General features: G+C 37.0%; 1 protein-coding gene across 2 annotated transcripts in view; it reads left to right on the top strand.

Moving 5' to 3' along the window:
- Window positions 1–19215, top strand: part of mesh (sushi domain containing 2 mesh) — a 373145-nt gene that overhangs the window by 55650 nt on the left and 298280 nt on the right. For both annotated transcript variants that reach the window (XM_090395295.1, XM_090395296.1), the window contains exons 8-9: window positions 784–931; window positions 16996–17202. In XM_090395295.1, coding sequence (XP_090251421.1) covers window positions 784–931; window positions 16996–17202 — 355 coding nt within the window. The remainder of the gene's footprint in view (window positions 1–783; window positions 932–16995; window positions 17203–19215) is intronic.

Raw genomic sequence — 19215 nt, 5'->3', positions numbered from 1 at the left:
TAGAATCAGGGAAACTAGAACTTTCAGAAGGGGGGGGCGAAGCTGTTGAGTGGATATGCAGGCATCGGTGGCGGAGGATGGGTGTAAGAACGTGTATAATATGCCTAAGGTAGTACCACTGATAACAAACCAAAATGGTATAGTTAGTATAAAGCGTTAGGATAGTGATAGGCCCAAGAGGCTTTTGAACTTTATCTACACATCCAGAGAGGTTGTCATCCCTGTTTTAAAGCGTTGATATGTTCACATCTGGATTACTATGCTCAGTTCTGGTCGCCTGATTTCTTGAGGATGAGAAAGTGTTGGAGAAAATTCAGAGGCAAGTAACTAAGTCGGTGAGTGATCTGTGGAATGAATGATTGAGATAATAGATTGAGAGCTCATGGTTGCAAAAGTTGGTTGATAGGAGGAAATGACAATGTATGATAGAAACATTTAAGTTACTAAAAGGATTTTATAGGATTAATGCAGAGGAAATATTTCCGCAGTTTGGTAGAGGTCATCCCTGGAAATTGAGTAATAATGTCGTTAAAAAGAGTATAAGAACTATCTTTTTTGGTTGTAGATTGGTGAACGAGTAGAATGAGTTCAAGGAGAGGTATGATAGATAATGTGTGAATAGTTTCAGCCTCCAGCTATGATTCTTCGGACTCCATTCAAGTTCCCGTATAATAATAATAATAATAATAATAATAATAATAATAATAATAATAATAATAATAATAATAATAATAATAATAATAATAATAAACTTAACATAATTTGTATTTATTGATTATTCAGAACCACCTGAATTTGCTCGAGAAGATATAGCTGTCTTAAAAGGAAATGATCGTTTAGAAAAACCTAAAAATCTAACTATCACATGGAAAAAGAATGCTCTCTTTTGGGACAACAGGGCAACAGTTTCCCTTCATTTATGGGGATACAGGTAAGCACGGTGTTGTTCATATTTGTAAATTCTTTTAAACAAATAATATAATATAATATAATATAATATAATATAATATAATATAATATAATATAATATAATATAATATAATATATGTAACATTTTTCATTCGAAATCACTTGTTAATATATAAATAAAATGAAATCGACAATATTGGATAATGGAAATTATTCTGAAATTATCAGCATCCTCAAAACTATAAATATACTGCGGAGTAACCTCCCTTTTGGGACTCCATGAAATGCTAAGTAATACTAGCAAATATATACTTAGCCAGACTTTTGTATGGCTAAGTATATATTTGTAAATGAAAGAGAAAGCGAGAAAGAGGGAGGGAGGAGGAAAACAAATGGTGTATCAACAACCTGAAATTAAATTTCAGCTGTATGATTCTTCATCTGCATTTGCTTCACAGTTTACATCTGGTTTTTTTTTTCAAACACATTACTGAATCATGTGTAATTTATTTGTCAATTTATTTACTAAATTTCTTTTCTGATTTCTATAATACAACATAGATCGCATCATTATCAACGTCCGTAGATGACTGAAAGTTTCTGTGACGTAGTGTTAGGATTAATCTTGCATGTTCCAGCTGTTTTCCCCTATTATTTTAGAATTAAGTTGACCCAGCTAAGGCCATAAAGCAGCTGTATTATGGTTGTCAACTGTTCATCGAAGGTTTCTCTATTTTGAGTGGAGTGGGGGAATTCTTACACCGCCGTATGAGGCTGGCTAACTTACCTTTAGTTGATTTTCCCAAAAGGCATATGCAGTCTTCCAAGAACACTTGTAAGACGCCTTGTGTAATTTATTTGTCAATTTATTTACTAAATTTCTTTTCTGATTTCTATAATACAACCTAGATCGCATCATTATCAACGTCCGTGGAGGACTGAAATTTTCTGTGACGTAGTGTTAGGATTAATCTTGCATGTTCCGGCTGTTTTCCCCTATTATTTTAGAATGAAGTTGACACATCTAAGGCCATAAAGCAGCTGTATTATGTCTGTCAACTGTTCATCAGAAGGTTTCTCTATTTTGAGTGGAGTGGGGGAATTCTTATACCACCGTATGAGGCTGGCTAACTTACCTTTAGTTTATTATTTAAATTAAGGGGATATTAAATCCCACATTGTTTTAAAACCGAGTAAGAAACTCAGAAGATTGGAATCAGAGAGTTTAATGCCGAATATAGTATAATAAACTATAAAAGTATCGGTGACTACTAGCGTGAGCTAATGCAAGTAGTTCAAGTACGTAATACAAACTCGGGCAACTCGCAGCAAAGGTGGTAAAGTTCTGATCGCTATTCTTGGTATTTTCCATAATGTAAAACACATTTCCTAGGAAATGTATGCTGTTATTACATTATGGTGGGAGGTCACTACCCAGACCGGTTTCAGCCTTTATTGAGGCTTCATCAGTGAGTAGCTAGACCAAATTAATACCAAAGGGTATAACGAAAAGTACTTATATACTCTGCTATTCGAGTTGTCAAAAAGGTGCACCCATTAAGTTACTTACGCCGATACTTTTATAGTTTATTATACTATATTTGGCATGAAACTCTCTGATTCCAATCTTTGAGTTTCTTATTCGGTTTTAAAACAATATGGGATTTAATATCCCCTTAATTTAAATAATGTTTATATCGCCGAAATGAAGCCTATTTGCTCTTTATATTTAAGTAACTTAATGGGTGCACCTTTTTGACAACTTGTATAGCAGAGTATATAAGTTCTTTTCGCTATACCCTTTGGTATTAATTTGATCTAGCTACTCACTGATGAAGCCTCAATAACGGCTGAAACCGGTGAGATTGCTAATATGAGTTCGCTCTCTTAAAGTTTTTGCCTTAAATGAGAAGTGTGAGTCTCCGAGGAAAGTGTTTTCCGGTGAGGGGCTTTGTCAGTGAAAGCTTTTCTTCGGAATATGAGCGGTGGTGGTGGTGGTGGTGGTGGGTGTTGAAGACCATCACTGAGTGGAGCCAACGCTGAGATGGACGGTCTTTCGCCCACTGTTGAGTGGTCTAGGGAAAGCCGAATTTTTAGAGACGGCTTTACTTATTCATAAGGTTCAAACCAGTGAGATTGCTAATATGAGTTCGCTCTCTTAAGGTTTTTGCCTTAAGGGAGCAATTTGGGTCTCCGGGGAAAGTGTTTTCCGGCACGCCCCCGTGAGGAGCTTTGCTTCGGAATATGAGCGGTTCTGCTCGGTGGTGGGTGGAAGGCCATCACTGAGTGGAGCCAACGCTGAGGGGACGGTCTTTCGCCCACAATTGAGTGGCCTAGGGATCGTCCGAATTTTTAGAGACGGTTTTACTTATTCATAAGGCTGAAACCGGTGGGGGGCTAATATGAGTTCACTCGCTTAAGGTTTTTGCCTTAAGGGAGCAATTTGAGTCTCCGGGGAAAGTGTTTTCCGGCACGGCACGGTGAGGGGCTTTGTCGGTGAATGCTTTTCTTCGGAATATGAGCGGTTCTGCTCGGTGGTGGTAGTGGTGGTGGTGGGTAGAAAGCCATAACTGAGTGGAGCCAACGCTTAGATGGACGGTCTTTCGCCCACTATTGAGTGGTCTAGGGATCGTCCGAATTTTTAGAGACGGCTTTACTTACACATAAGGCTGAAACCGGTGGGGGCTCCCTGATGCTCTGCTTGGGGATAGGTTTTGCCTGTCTCTGAGTAGGGCCACCGCTGAGATTATAGCTCTGCTTGGTGGTGGGGTGAGCCTGCCACTGAGGCCCACCCCACCACCAATTGGTGGAGCCAATACTGAGAAGTGCTTCTCGGTGACGGGGTGAGCCTGTTATTGAGTGGAACAACGCTGAGTTTGGCGATCTTTCGGGATAGTCTTATTTTTAGAGCCCGCTTCACCTATACATAAGGCTGAAACCGGTGTGTGGGGGGGAGGGGGGTATTGCTAATATGAGTTCGCTCTCTTAAGGTTTTTGCCTTAAGGGAGCAATTTGAGTCTCCGGAGAAAGTGTTTTGCGGCACGGCCCAGTAAGGGGCTTTGTCGGTGAATGCTTTTTTTCGGAATATGAGCAGTTCTGCTCGGTGGCGGTGGTGAGTGGAAGGCCATCACTAAGTGGAGCCAGCGCTGAGATGGACGGTCTTTCGCCAGTAGTAGGGCAGGCGCTTTAAACCAGATCAAGATCAAGATAAGATAAGGAATCAAGACGTGATTGGTTGACGTCATTGTGGGCGTGGCTTCATGGGATTGGAATGTTAGGAATTTCCCTGGGGGGGCATATGTTTCAATGGCTTCAGTTGTTGTGTTTTGGTTCACGTATGGACTTGTGGGTGGTTTTTTTGGTTCGCGTATGGAATTATGGGTGATGGTAGAGATAAGGAATCATGTTGTGATTGGTGGGACACTTTGAACCAGATGAAGATCAAGATAAGATAAGGAATCGTGACGTCATTTATTATTTGTAAATAAGTGACGTTATTGTTTTGAATGGAAAGGAAGATATATTAGAGATAAGGAATCGTGACGTGGATGTTTGTTACTGATTTTGGAATGTTTGGAATTTCGCTGGGCCCCCTTCTGTCAGAAACATCACGTGGTGTTTTTGGTTCGTTTATTGCCTTGTGGGTGATATTTAGGGATAAGAATCGTGACGTTATGTGTTTGGAAATTCACAGTTTCGAGGTTTTCTGAATAATTTAATTATATGCTATGTCACTCAAACATAGTTTTTTTTTCTTCTATAGATGGTTGTACTAATTTTCCAATGCAATGTTTAAAAACCATAATATTCATTTCTACACGACCAGGAGTGAAATGAAAGCATCCCTTGCAGAAAGATTTATCAGAACATTGAAAACAAAGATCTACAAATGGATAACGTATACTAAAAGTAAAAGTTATACGAAAGTTTTGCCGACCCTTGTACATATAACCTCACACCACACCGCACTATAGGTATGGTTCCTTCGCAAGTTTACCTTCACAACGAGGATCGTGTTTGGAAATCTGAATAATTTTATTATATACTAATGTCACTCAAACATGCAGTTTTTTTTTTCTTCTATAGATGGTTGTACTAATTTTCCAATACATTTTGGGGCTAAATTCATTCTGCCGCTAAATTTGTAGCTGCAGAATGACAAATAATAAAAGAGGGGTAAAGTGAAAAACGATATAGTTTTATTGCTTCTGCCTTCCCTTGCTGTTTTGTCAGATTTGAAGTGAATATATGTTACCCACATTTCAACCAATTGCTTTGTGTATTGATTTTTATTATTGAAGGTTTCCTTCAACCAAGGCTCAGTATATCATCAGAAGTGCTAAGTGATACTTAAACAAAGTGTGTCGTGAGTTAACCCCAGTATTTATATATTTATATATTTTTCAGAAACGATTTTTAATAATGGAAAACTGGCTAAGAACTAGGACTTTGTAAAGAAGAGCAAATGAAACAGGTGATGCTAACCCTAATTCTGATACACGTGTTGTAACGTCGAGTAAATCTGATACTATAAAAGTAGAACAAGCAGTTCAAAGAAAAGAATACAGTAGGAAATATAACAGTTCATATTTGGAATCGAGTTTACTTGGTGTGGAGATGAAAGCGAACACAAACCTCAAATGTATTTTGTGTTATGAAGTGTTGTAACGAGAGCATGAAACCTGCGAAACTCTGACGACATTTGGAAACTAAACATAGTGATGTGAGAAATAAGGAAATTGAAAAAAAAAAGCCAATTTCAGCGACGCTTAGCGACATTAAATCATGGGAAAGATATAGTTGCGGCCATGGGTTCGATTAATAGGAAGGCACTGAAAGCATCTATCTCTTAAGTTTGCACATAACAAAAACAGGGAAACCTGATTCTATCAGGGGAAAATTTGCTACTTCCAGCTACAAAGATTGGTAAAAGCTATGCTTGGCAACAAGTTACTAAAAGATGTTGATTTGACTCCTCTTTCAATGACACTGTAGGTCGTAGAATTAATGATATGACAGGTGACATAGAATCTAAGTTAATCGAAAGAATTAAGAAGAGCCCTTATTATGCGTTACAAATAGACGAGACTACTGATGTTGCAAATGATGCGCAGTTAATATTCTACGTAAGATATGCGCATTATAACAACATTCATGATGATATTCTGTTTCGTAGACCTTTGTCATCCCGAACAACTGGAGAAGAAATATTCCCACTCTCAATAATTGCATAATACAAAAAGGGATTCAGTAGGAAAAATGCATGGGCTTCTGTTCGGATGGAGCTCAGGCCCTTACAGGCAGGCATAGTTGGGGGTTATTTCTATGGTCAAGAAATGGCTGTAAAGCTAGTTGATTTTATTAAGGCTCGACCGCTAAATAACAGCTTATTTTCAGTATTCTCTGATGAAATGGACAGTGAATATATAAAACTTTTGCTTCATTCTGAAATTCGCTGGATTTCCAGGGGAAAGTACTAACAAGCTTATTTCAATTAAGGTACGAAGTTTTATTGTTTGTAAATGAACGTAATTCTAATTTTGCATCACTCCTTGTTGACGAAGCATGGTTATCAACACTATCCTATCTTTCAGACATTTTTTTGGAAATTAAATGAACTAAATCTCTCCCTTCAGGGAAATTCTTTAACTGTTCTTGATGCCTACGACAAAATAAAGGCATTCGAGGAAAAAACAAACAAACTGGTGTTGTGCATTAGTTATGTAAAAGACAGATAATTTGCACCTTTTCCGACATTGAAATCGTTTTTAGTGGAAAATGATATTTTTGTTGATTCTGAGATTTTCGAAAGGGTTTGTGACCACCTCAAAACTCTGAAACAGAATTTTGAAACATTTTCCGAATAACTTTTATGAGAAATTTCTGTGAGTTCGAGATCTATTTCAGGCGTCACAAGAACGATTTTTCGTTATCGAAAAAAAGAACAGTTAATTGAGCTTTCAGTGACAGTGGGAATCCAATTCCGTGATTGGTTTGGCTCTATTCTGGATCTTGCCTTCAGTGAGAAGTGAATTTCCCGAATTATTTGAAGACGCATTGAAAGTCGACATGTAGTTTTCTACAACCTATCTTTGTGAGAAAGGATTTTCATCGCTCTTTCAAATAAAAACAAAATACAGAAATCGTTTTAGTGTGTGTGCCGATCTTCGACTGAAGTTGACCAATATTGAGCCAGATACCCAGCAACTCTGCAAAGGCCGAGAAGTTGAACCTGTGATTGAAAGTAAGTAGTAACATAATTATATCATATTATAATATTATTATTTATTATTTATTTATTATTCTGGTTACTGGTTTTGGAATTAATCCATTTACAAAATCAGAAAGTGTGTGTTTGGGGGGGGGGGGGGTATTAATGGCTTTGGGATGTTCTGAGTGAAATTTTTGGGTATATTCAGGGGATGGTATGGACAGGACAAGGGATGTCATCCATGATGGAATCCATGGATATCAAGTTCGTATTCAGTATTATGATAAATGGAGTAAGATAAAAACAACATTTTCCCTTCCTCTCACAACGCACTCAGCGAATGGAACAGTTTACATGTCGCAGGTCGAATCAGAGGGTGCGTGAAGATAAAAGTTGTTGTGGGGCTTCATGAGTACGGGCAGATGAAAGGGGGATAACATATAAAATATAAAAGTTGCTGTGGTAGATGAATGGGGATTAAAGATATGGGCAGATGAATGAAAGATCAGCGGGACGGCCCTGACATTCCCCCATTCATTTGTCCATGGTACCAACGGCGCTAAAATTGTTATGGTTGTGGAGTGAGCTTAATGACTGTGGGAAGATGAATTTGGATAGCATATAAAATATAAAAGTTGCTGTTGGCAGATGAATGGGGATTGGTGTCAGCGGGACGGCGCTGATACTCCCATTCATTTTCCCACAGCAAATCGGAAACTGATAGCTTTATTTGTTTAATAAAAATTAAAACTCTGTTCAAAATGATGCACTTTTAATCGTTTACTTCCAACTTAGTTATGTTTCCATATGTATTTATAAATGTTTATGTGTATGTAAAATTTATGTACATGTAAAACGTAGAATTGTTTTAGGCATTTTACTGGTCCTTGTGCTTAGAAAGGTTGAGAAATGGTGCTCTATATGAAAACGAAAGATGAAAGAACAAGGGAACATTTTCTAAGAGAATGTTCCCTGAATCTACCATGTCGTATTTTTTGTGACTCTAATAACAAAAACTTAAGCAATTTAGCCCAAGAAGGATTTTCGCCTAGAAATAAGTCTTGGAAAAAGTTATTGATATGTTGCCTCTTCACGAAAATAGTGCTGAACACAGAAAAACAATATCCGGCTTGGAAATTCCTTTTGCAGTCATTGAAAGGACATGGAATCGATAAAGACTTACAACTACAAATTCGTTATGAAATAAATAAGTAGAGAGCACTTCTGCAAAGGATTGTAGAAGTAGCGTTATTTTTTTTATCATCCAGAGGTTTAGCATTTCAAGGAGAGAACACGAAGATTGGAGATGTTCATAATGGGAATTTCTTAATATTAGAATTAACTGGAAAGTACGATGACGTGACACGACAACATCTCGCAAAGTTCAGCAAAATCAGATGGAAGGTAAAAGTATGAAAGGATATGCACATTAGTTGTGGAATTCGCAAAATGAGTTTCTTGGCCTTTGCGTGGGCAAAGTTCTCAAACTATTCTAGACCAAAGAAGAGATGCAAATTTCTACGGAATAATAGTAGACGCAACATCAGATATCTCCCACAATGAACAAAACGTCCTAATTCTCAGATACATATCACAAAACCAAGACAAGCGAATTTGAAATCAATGAACGTTTCATTGAATTCATGAACTTTACTGGAAAAACGGGAGAAAAAATAACTGAAGAAATACTTGCAACTTTGTCAAAAAAACAGTGTACCTCTCAAAGATTGCCGTTCACAAGGCTATGACAATGGCGCAAATAGGCGTGAAAAAATAAGCAGTGTAAAAACTCACATTTTACAAAAGAATAAATGTGCCTTAGTCTCTCCCTGCGGAGCACGTTCACTAAATCGCGTAGGAGTCAATACTGCCAAAATCAACCCAGATGTTATAACGTTTTTTTTTTTTTTTAAATATAGAGAGCTTCTACTCTTTCTTTGCTCAACTCCTACACGCTGGGAAGTGCTGAAAAAACACATACCACTATCTATTCAAATTCTTTCAGAAACAAGGTGGAGTGAAAGAATTCAAGCTGTGCGCCCAATTGTTAAACATTATCCCGGTGTACTTGCTGTGTTAGATGTCAATCTTGGAGAGATAGACACAGAATTAACTCCTTCAACACTGAACACAATTAAAGGCTTGAAAAAATATTTCAGATCTTATAAAGGAATGCTAATGACAATGTTTTGGCACAAAATACTAGTAAATATTGACAATAAGAACATTATTATAGAAAGTAAAGGAATATCTCTTGAGATCGAGTCCGCACTTATACGAAAATTAGTGCAAGAGATACAACACTTACGTGACTCGTGGGAAAGTGTTGTCCAAGAAGCAAAAGTAGTTGCTGAAGCAATCGGTGTACAATCTCAACTTTTCGAAAATCGAAAAACTACTGTAGAACCTGAACAAGATTTCAAAATTTTCGTAATTTATCCAGTATTGGAATTCATTATGAATGATTTGAAAACAAGGTTTCAAGCAGCAGATAATATATGTGAATTATTCTCACCTATTTTAAATTTCCACAACTTGAACGATGGTCAACTTATCACAAAAGCAGCGAAACTTGTGAATATGTATGAAAAAGATCTGTCAGAAGAGTTACTGAATGAAATTCTTCACCTTAAAAGTATTCATAATATAGTTTTTGGCACAGAAACAAATCCGATGAGACTTCTGATGAGACTTACTGTTTCTTCAGCTGAGAGATCATTCAGCAGACTGGCCAATTCATTGAAAACATACAAAGAAGCACAAGTAGCCAAGAACGACTTAATCACCTAGCAATTTTGTGCATCGAAAATGATTTGGCTAAGCGAGTTGATTTTACTGACATTATTGATACATTTGCGTCTACAAAAGCTAGAAAATATACTTTGAAGTAATTTTGAATATTATTATTAGTTTGTATTATTTATATGTTGGTATTTTTTTAAATAAATATTACTTTTGTGTTATCATTTAAACTAATTGATCCTAAACCCTGTAGACTGTAGAGCAATGCATTGTCCTTAACCTGAGCAACAGTTAGGGGAACCGATAAAAATCCTGGCCTGGGTCCGCTTCAGGATGTGGGGGCCATGGTCCTAAGTCTACCTAAACAAACACCAAGAATAATACTAATACTGTTAACAACATTATTGGGGGGGTTGCTCTTTTACAACTCATAGCTAACTTTATGCTAGGACGAAGAGATGAGATGAAATTTCATCTCGTCATCCCCTTCACATGTTCTAATCTCATACAGGACGTGAAAAACTTTTGGATTAGATTTACTTTAGCGGCTTCAGACTAAAGGTGAACACAAAAAAAAAAAAAAGTATTTCTTTGCTGATTTTTGTTACGTAAGAAATAAAATTCCTAAAAATGAAATAGAAGCCGCCAAAAGAAAAGCAACAGTAAATCTCCCCCTCCCCCCTCCCAAAAGCAGAATTAAAAATTATCACTTAAATTTCAATGAGACTAGCCATCCGGTTCATGAAAAATGTGATATGTCCACGGGCAGACTAAATTTCTTGAAACCAGCGTGTAGTACTGGATTTCACTAAATTTAAAAAGTGATGTCAGCGTCGAAGGTAGCAGGCCAGATAGATGTGTTTGGCAGTTCTTTATATCAGTTTTTGGTGCTGCTGCTGTTTTTTTTGTTTTTTTTTTTTCGTGTCCAAAATGGAAATATGTTGATTTCACTGACTTTAAAAGGTCAGAATAATTTTCAACGGGCCGCAGGGGTTTGATAATGTGTATTAATATTTCTGGATACGTGTTTGTGATATTTTCAGGACGAAAATATCACAATATTTAAAACGGTCACCTCACATCGGAGAATCCCTCTTCATTTTCTATACTATCCTATTTTCATTCTGGAATGTGTTCACCATTACAACTTTACCTCTGACAAAACATAGTGCAACTTAACGTTCTCGTGAACATGTCACATTTACGTGACATCGTAAAGGTAATTCTGATCTGATCCGAGAATACGAACAATTCTCTTTCTCTTAAGTAATGGCTACCGGTCTCATTATGAAACTTATGTAAGTGCAAATATTTTAATACTGCTATTATGGGAAAATTTCATTTTTTTACTTCTATTACTTACTTAACAAAAATCGAGAGAGAAATAGTAATTTTTGGCATGATCTTTTCAAGTTAGCTTAAACCCAGCCTTTATAGGGTTTTTTCAAGTGAAGGAGAAATAGTTCTCATATGGTAAGGAGAGCGTTCTTCCTCCCTGAAACTGGATTTTTCCATCTCCTGAAAAGCAAGCAAACCAGCAGGAAAATACACGCAGTTGAAGCAATTATATGTTAGATTCATAGTTTTAATTACTGCGGCCGTAATGCCATCGTATGTTACTTTCGCGCAGCCCTACACATTTTACCGCGTAAGCTTCCGTAACCAATAATCCAGCGGAATAGGTTGGTTGCTCCTTATTCCCGGTAGTACCCCATGTCTATCGAAGCGTGTGTTCACGGGGTCGGTTTGCCTGCTTCGCGAGAGAAAAATCCCAGGACAAACTGGGGAAAAAAACCCTGCTGTCCACGCCCAAGACGGCTAACTTGGCTATGGCTGAGGAAGATCCTTTAAGTTTCTCACGTCGTCGAAAGGAATCGAACCTAGGATACTCCTTCTCCAGGCATATGGTTGCGAAGCGCATAGCCACTCGGCTAACCGCGCGGACCCATAATTATAACTAAACCAAATCCGTACGTTAGATTAAATGATCTGTCACCAGAGAGTAACTTAACTACATAACCTAATTAATGCCATTATCGTTGTTTTTGGAATTACAGCAAAAATAACTAAGGCTTTAAGGCCCAATGTATTATGCCTATTTGTTTGTTTTTTTTTTCTGTCCAGTTTTACGGGATGAAAATTACGAGTTTTGGTGGGGGGTGAATTCCTTCCATCTCCGTATGAGATAAGCTATTCATCTTCAGATTGAAAAAAAAAAAAAAAAAAACTTTTAGGATTTTTCGCATTTTAGGATTCGAGTCCATGTCTTTCGAAACAAAAAGGCTTCGTCGAAATCGATTGAGCTATGGTGGGCGAGAAATATGAACAGAGCTCTTAACCCTGCCTGCATGCTCTGCTTTGTGTGCCAAATGTTATATTCTCTGGCTGATTAGATTGTTTGCTTGCTTTGTAGAAAAGAAAAACTATTCACTCCGTATGAGGCCGGCTATCACATCTCTAGTTGAAAAGTCTTATAAAGGTTCAGCGCATCCAAGAGAAGATTCAAATCCAGATCTTTTCAACCAAAGGAAGTTGTCGATATCGATTAACCTGTGGAAGTTCTCAAAAAAAAAGCAATTAGTGAGTCAACTTAGAAACAATTTAAGAGAGAAAATAATGGCATGTTATGTCCACTACCGAAACTTCTGTCGTTCGGATATAACAGAAGTGATTTCCGGTTGTTGTGCATTTATTGTGGTCAATAAACCTATTCAAACTAGATGAAACTGCTTTATTGGATGAAAAAATTTCGACTTAAGGAGAATTATAATATATTAAGATGACAAAAAATAAGAGCCATTAATTACGTTCGAGATAATGGTAAAACAATCACAGGTCAAATGACAATACCTCTGAATTATACCCGTATATTATAGCTTTCGGTAAAATATGCATTCTAACAGCGATCCGAATGTTTCAGATTTTTGTTGAATGATGACTAGACTTCATATAAGACAATTATCTTGTTTGTTGGGTGGGAGCACGTAACAATTTGAAAGCTTCTTTGATTTCCCTAACAAAAAATATTATATCATTCTAGGGCCTCCATTTTCTGCCACCATGTATAGGAAACATGTTGCGATTTCTTTTTGACATCTTTGATAGATTCAGACATGCAAATATCCTCGATCAGCCTGTTTTTCCCACATAACCTATGCCCTAAAAACGTGGACGCAGGGTATGTAGACCTGGAGAAGTTAATAGAATTGACGACCCCCTTAAATTAAGAGACGTTTGTTTAGTGGTAACTTCCACCACGTAAATATGCAGGAAACCTGCAACTGATGAAGAAATACAACTTGAATTAGGCTGTTTTGATCAATAAATGAATAAACAGAAACAATAAAATAGCCTCCATAGCTGATCTGGTAATGGCGATGCCCTTTAGCTAGAAAGATTTGGGTCGAATTCCTCCTGGGAGAAAAACCTTCATAAGACAGGGACTTTCATCTAAAGCGAGTTAGCCAATCTTATATGAGTCCCGCGCCCGAAAACCCTGGTATTTAATCTCACCAGCCAGGAGATATATGCAAACTGATAGAAACGTATTAATATGAAAATATTCTCTAAATATGAACAAGCTAATTCCGATATTAGTTTGAAATAATTTGTAAAAATTAGATCTGTTTAAGATAAAACAAAATACTAATAATGAAGTCTCACTCCAAATGCTAACAGTACTGTGAATTTGTTTATTTAAAACACACCAGATCATCAGGAAAGATTTATAAATTTCCTGGATAAACAAAGCATTTTTTTCTTTTTTTTCTGATTTAACATTATTTTATGTGAATGTATAAATCGACCAATGTGGGAAACTATTATTTTAATAAGTTCCTCGTTTAGCATATACATCCCAGATTTGATAATGCTTATGAATTGAAACTTTGCTTTAGAATAAGATTGTGGTTAAATTGATCAATACAGCAAACAGAAATGCAAAATGTATATTCTGGGTTAATCTTAAAGAACCATAGAAAATAGTTCGAGTGAAGCAATTAATTTTCTATCTGAAAATTAAACAGGAATACTTTAGCTAATGATTAAAAGTATTACTAAAATTAGTCATTTTAGTTACGTGCAGAATTGCCTCAAGTGTGGAGAATTCGATTTATCTAAGGAAAGGTCAAATTTTTCGTTTTTATTTTCTTGTATTACTTAGCAATATGCTAATAAATAATATAAATTCAATTTGTTGACGAATTGCTCTAAAATGGCAGTGATTAATCTTATTTGATGTAAAGAAGAACATCAAATAAGATTAATCAGGCAGAGATGTATACTCTCTCTCTCTCTCTCTCTCTCTCAGGAACTGGGGATCCAGTATCTTTAGTATCCTTATGCGTATGCCACTGATCTACACTATGTTGACAGAAGTATTTGGACAACTAGTTGTGGTCAAAAATTGCGCTTTAATTACATTTCTAGCACCGAGTGGCACCACCTTTGGCCTGAATGATAGCAACTACTCTTTCCCCAACCCCAAATGATGTTCAGAAGCGTTGAATGGTGGTGTGTGTGTGTGGGGGGGGGGGTGATGTGTAGTTTGTTCACTTCAGCTCTGCCGTGGTAACCTAACGCATGCAATGCTTTGCAGACAGTTCTAGTGTCGACAGATGTTCATACAGCATTTTCCAGGCCGACTGCGAGGTCCGCAGCTGACGTGCGGAATGCTCGAATCTTTAAAGACAGAGCTCGTCGAACTCTGTGAGTGTCGGTGGCCTTCCAGGGCGTTTTCCTGCTGTAACACCATCAACTTTTCATTTACGAATGACATAAGCAACAGTGGATTTCGGTATACTGAGACAGGCAGCAATGTTACAGAAAGAAACTCCACTGATATGATACCGAATACCATCCCATGTTGGAAGTCTATCGGTTCAGCTGACACACACACATATATATATATACTTTCAAAGTGGGATAAGATACCAAATCCCCACTGTCCCTGTGGAGCCGAGACCCAAACCATTTACCATATAGTATAGGAATGCGAGCTGACACCATATCCAGGTGACTTTAAGGATATCTTTGACCTATCCTCAGAGGGGATCAACTGGATCAAAAAATCCTAAATGTTAAAATATGACTAATCTTCTATCTGATGCTTGTCATAAATTTCATATTTGTATCTGCCTGAATGTGTAGCTCAGTGGATGTGGCGTTTGCATACCACGGCGCTTGGCCGCACGAAGGAAGACTTGGTTTCGAGTCTAGTCGGCGACTAGAGGAAATTTTTCTAAGCCTTTTTTCGACCGGTTCCCGAGTTAGTCGATCTCTGGCATGGGCAAGCAGGTTTTCCCTCCCGGAAACTCGGGTTTTTCGTCCTGTAAACTCAAGAAAATCGACCGTAGAACCCACATTATTTCAGACATTAAATATATTGTGTTAGGGTTAGGGACCACGAGATGGCGGCACATTTGAGCCGTCTCTCTTCACTGTGAACCGCTTAATTAGTGATAGCCTTGGGCCATCTATCTCTGATTGGTACCAGTGGAGATTGAACTGCCCACTCAGTCTCCAAAAGTTAGATAGGGCTAAATGCCTCGCCTACTCCCCGCATACGGGAATATAAAGGCATTAGCTGATTAAATTTAAAAAATTATCTGCCTGAATGTAGACTTTTTTATTATTTTTTTACTTTATTTTATCATATATATGTATCTTATCTATACTCATATGTATTTTATCTTATTGTCTTTCAACCATGTGTACAAGTACGATAAATAAATAAATAAATATACATGTGTGTGTGTGTGTGTGTGTGTGTGTGTGTGTGTGTGTGTGTGTGTGTGTGTGTGTGTGTCAAATAACAATAGTATATACAAAAAGACCGACAGAAACATTATACACTAACAACAACAGTTATCAAAAACTGTAGTACACTTTGAATTGGAGTCCGCGCTTCAGTTCTAGCTACATTTATGCGCGTGCGTGTGATTGGTAAAGATCCTTTTGAGAAAATTAAGTTAATTTTGCAACTCTACTGTCTGATAATAAGGACCTGGCCTGATGCTCAAAAGTAGATATAATGCCATATTTCTGTGGAGGGTAGTGGTGATAGGACGCGTGAAGGTGACCAACACATCTGTATGTGTTGGTTTCCTGAAGATTGAAATTTTAATATTATCACTACTCCTCGTTAGCTTTATGTCTACAAAAGGACCTTTAGCAATGATGGTTTCTCTCCAAAAAGTATTGAGAAACTTCTATTTCACCGTCGTCAACAAATGAAGATTCTACTAACTCCAGAGCTTACATCTCCTTACCTTACATTAGTTCCCTCTTCCCCAAACTAGCAAGAATTTAAAAAAAAGTTCACCATCAAAACATACTTTCTCTACTTTTCCAAAACTCCGATATATCCTTAGTCAGCCTAAAGAAAAACATCAGTTCTTCTTCAGTTCCCAGGAATATACAGAATTATTTGTAGTTGTGGTAAACCTTATTACAGACAAACTGATAAATCAATATTTCTCCGTCTTGAAGAGCACAAAAGAGACATCTCTTATAATAGAATCCGAGCCAGCGCCCTCGCCAGCTATGTCTTGTTCTCTATAAACTCTGATCAAGACCACCAACACCAAATAGACTTGAATCAAACTTCTAATATTCAAAAATGTTAAGATGAACTCGAAAGACGTATCCTGGAGTCAAAAGAAATCGCCCTCGATTCTACCCATATGAATACCAGCAATCTTAGCTACAATTTACCAGACTTGCACAGCTCTGCTATTCAGTACTGGCGTTCTCGCGAGATCTACAAATGTAGCTAGAACTGAAGCGCGGACTTCAATTCAAACTTTACTAGCGTTTCTGATAGCTCTGTTGTTGTTAGTGTGTAATGTTTCTGTCGGTCTTTTTTGTATAATATATACCTTTGCTATTTGACACCTGATGAAGTTGGCTTACCAACGAAACTAGTTGTGTCTTTATTAAACTTTTATTCTTAATGATCTCGGTGTTTTAAGTCATTAAATTTATTGAACATGTTCATAAACCGAGTCAATCTGCATACAAATAAATAAATAAATATGTGAAGTGTCAGATGTATATGTATATGTTCAGCATTTAATTGCTATCTTAATTAATGTTAAGTGCACATGACTCAATTCAATAATTTTATTTTTCAGAGAGACAAGTGAAACGTATCCACGACTAACGTATATAGACACATTATCAGAAAGTGACACGATTCCTCTCTCCAGAGGAAATTACACTATATTTACAGAGAATTTCAAAGATCGCTGGAATAAGGATCTGTGGGACATAACTTTTGGGTTTATCAGTGTTGTTCTGACTAGACCTACTCTTATACATCGTAAAATTGAGACCTCGCCGTAAGTTATTTTACTATTTATCAATTTACTATTTTATTAATTTTATATTTAATCAATAACTTTTGACACACTGGATGATTATATTTTACTGTCGGAACAGAAAATTCAGAATTGCCGGCCTGGTTGGCAGAGTGGTTAGCTTACACACTCTCCAATCAACAGGTTGCGGGTTAGAATCCCGCGGGCATGAATGTTTGTAATTGTCTTTAGGTGTGAGACCACCTCTCCGCTTTATTGGAGGCTTGAAATGACTTAGAAAAAAAGAAGTTCAACATTTGGTCTCTAGAGCAAGATTGCGGACTATGTAAAAATAAATAAAATTACAAAAAAAAAAAAAAATCTTAAGTCCACCCATGGTACAAAATGCACTACAGCTTTAGAATAACCTATCGTGGGTGGGAACCACACATTATATATATGATCAATCACAACACTCTCTTAACACTTGCATAAAATAATAAGGAACGTTCCATATCTCAAAATAGTCTCCTTGGTTGTAAACCCATTTGGTCCAGCAGTGTTAGAAGATTTTTTATGCCTGCAGATAACATAAAAACACACACCTCCGTTTTACACTAATTAACCTATTTTTACTTTCCTATGAGTCAGGTATTTGGGATGATTTTCCACAAAATAGCATTACAGTATGACATGGAGCATCATTTGCATTGAAAGAGACATGAATCTGTTCCGTAGAACTGCCACAATATAGGAAGTTTTGCATTATCCAGAAGTGTTGCTTAACTTTTAGCATTCATTTTTCCAAGCACTACAACTAGTCTGAGTTCGAGTCTCAACCATGATTACGCTGAAACCGCAAGATTTCACAAGAGAGCGATGCACTTAGGCATAAAACATTCTTCAGGCATCCGCTACATCCATACTCGCTACTCCGATTTTAAAATGTGTACCATGTTTCATCTCTCCACATTACACACTGCCAACGCTATAAGGACCAGTAACGATGCTCTTTTTACCAGCAGTATGTCCTGTTGATTGCCATTGCTCGTGTCTGGCTAATGGGCGGTGCGCTTCTGTGAAACCAGAACCGTGTAGCCTTTTTACGTAGTGTCCTTACTACTAAACTTTATCCCCTGGTTAATCATTTCCATTGGACTCCAAAGATTTTCGTAGCAACCATCCTAGTCATTTCATTCCTCGGCATTAGTTTCCTGATTATTCTTAGTTGAGGTGGTACGTTCATGTTTCCATCGGATGTTATTCCCTATAACTGATTTTGGGTTATAGAGTCTACGACTGTCACGAACAGGCAGGACATAATATGACATCTTCATATCATGTCCATGAGCAGATGGACTCTTTTCAAGTCCAAGCTCTTCTACACGTTCTATTTCCGGTACACAGATCCGAAATATCTGTAGGAATATATGTTTGCCACTGTATATGTCAGATGAACGACAAAATAGGTATTAGAACTGATCAGTATATTGGTATCATTCAAGAATGTCCCTATACTTATTTTAACCAACAGAAGTAAAGTGTAGGCAACCTGAACAGCCAAGAAGATAATGTCTTCGCTCTCCAACTAACAGATTGTGGTTTCAAAATGACTCTTGCAAAACCGTTATTTGTTTTCTATAGTTTGGTTTAAAGAATATCTCATTCACACTCCACCTACTAAAATGTACTATAGGCTTCTAAACTTTCTTGTGCGATTGCCAGAAAAGTAGACAATTTATTAAACAGCAAATCTCAGTTTCACATATTTGCATTTTGTCTACAATATGTAATGCCATGAAAGTAAAAAAAATCCATGCGTGTTACTTGTCATTATGAATATACTAAAAATTATAAACTTGTATTTTACACACACACACACACACACACACACACACACATATATATATATATATATATAACAATTTGTAGTATTAACTGGGAATTTGGATATGTTCATATTTGTATATACTAACTATAACAGACTAGAATAACAATTAAATTTATTCAAAACGCAACATGTTTCATCGGATTGTCCGACTTCTTCAGGCATGG

Source organism: Typopeltis vanoorti, chromosome 7 (assembly GCF_054136105.1).
Source record: "Typopeltis vanoorti isolate ZY-2024b chromosome 7, IOZ_Tvanoo_1.0, whole genome shotgun sequence".
In the NCBI taxonomy this organism is placed as follows: Eukaryota; Metazoa; Arthropoda; class Arachnida; order Uropygi; family Thelyphonidae; genus Typopeltis; species Typopeltis vanoorti.
This window is presented reverse-complemented; position numbering and strand designations above follow the sequence as displayed.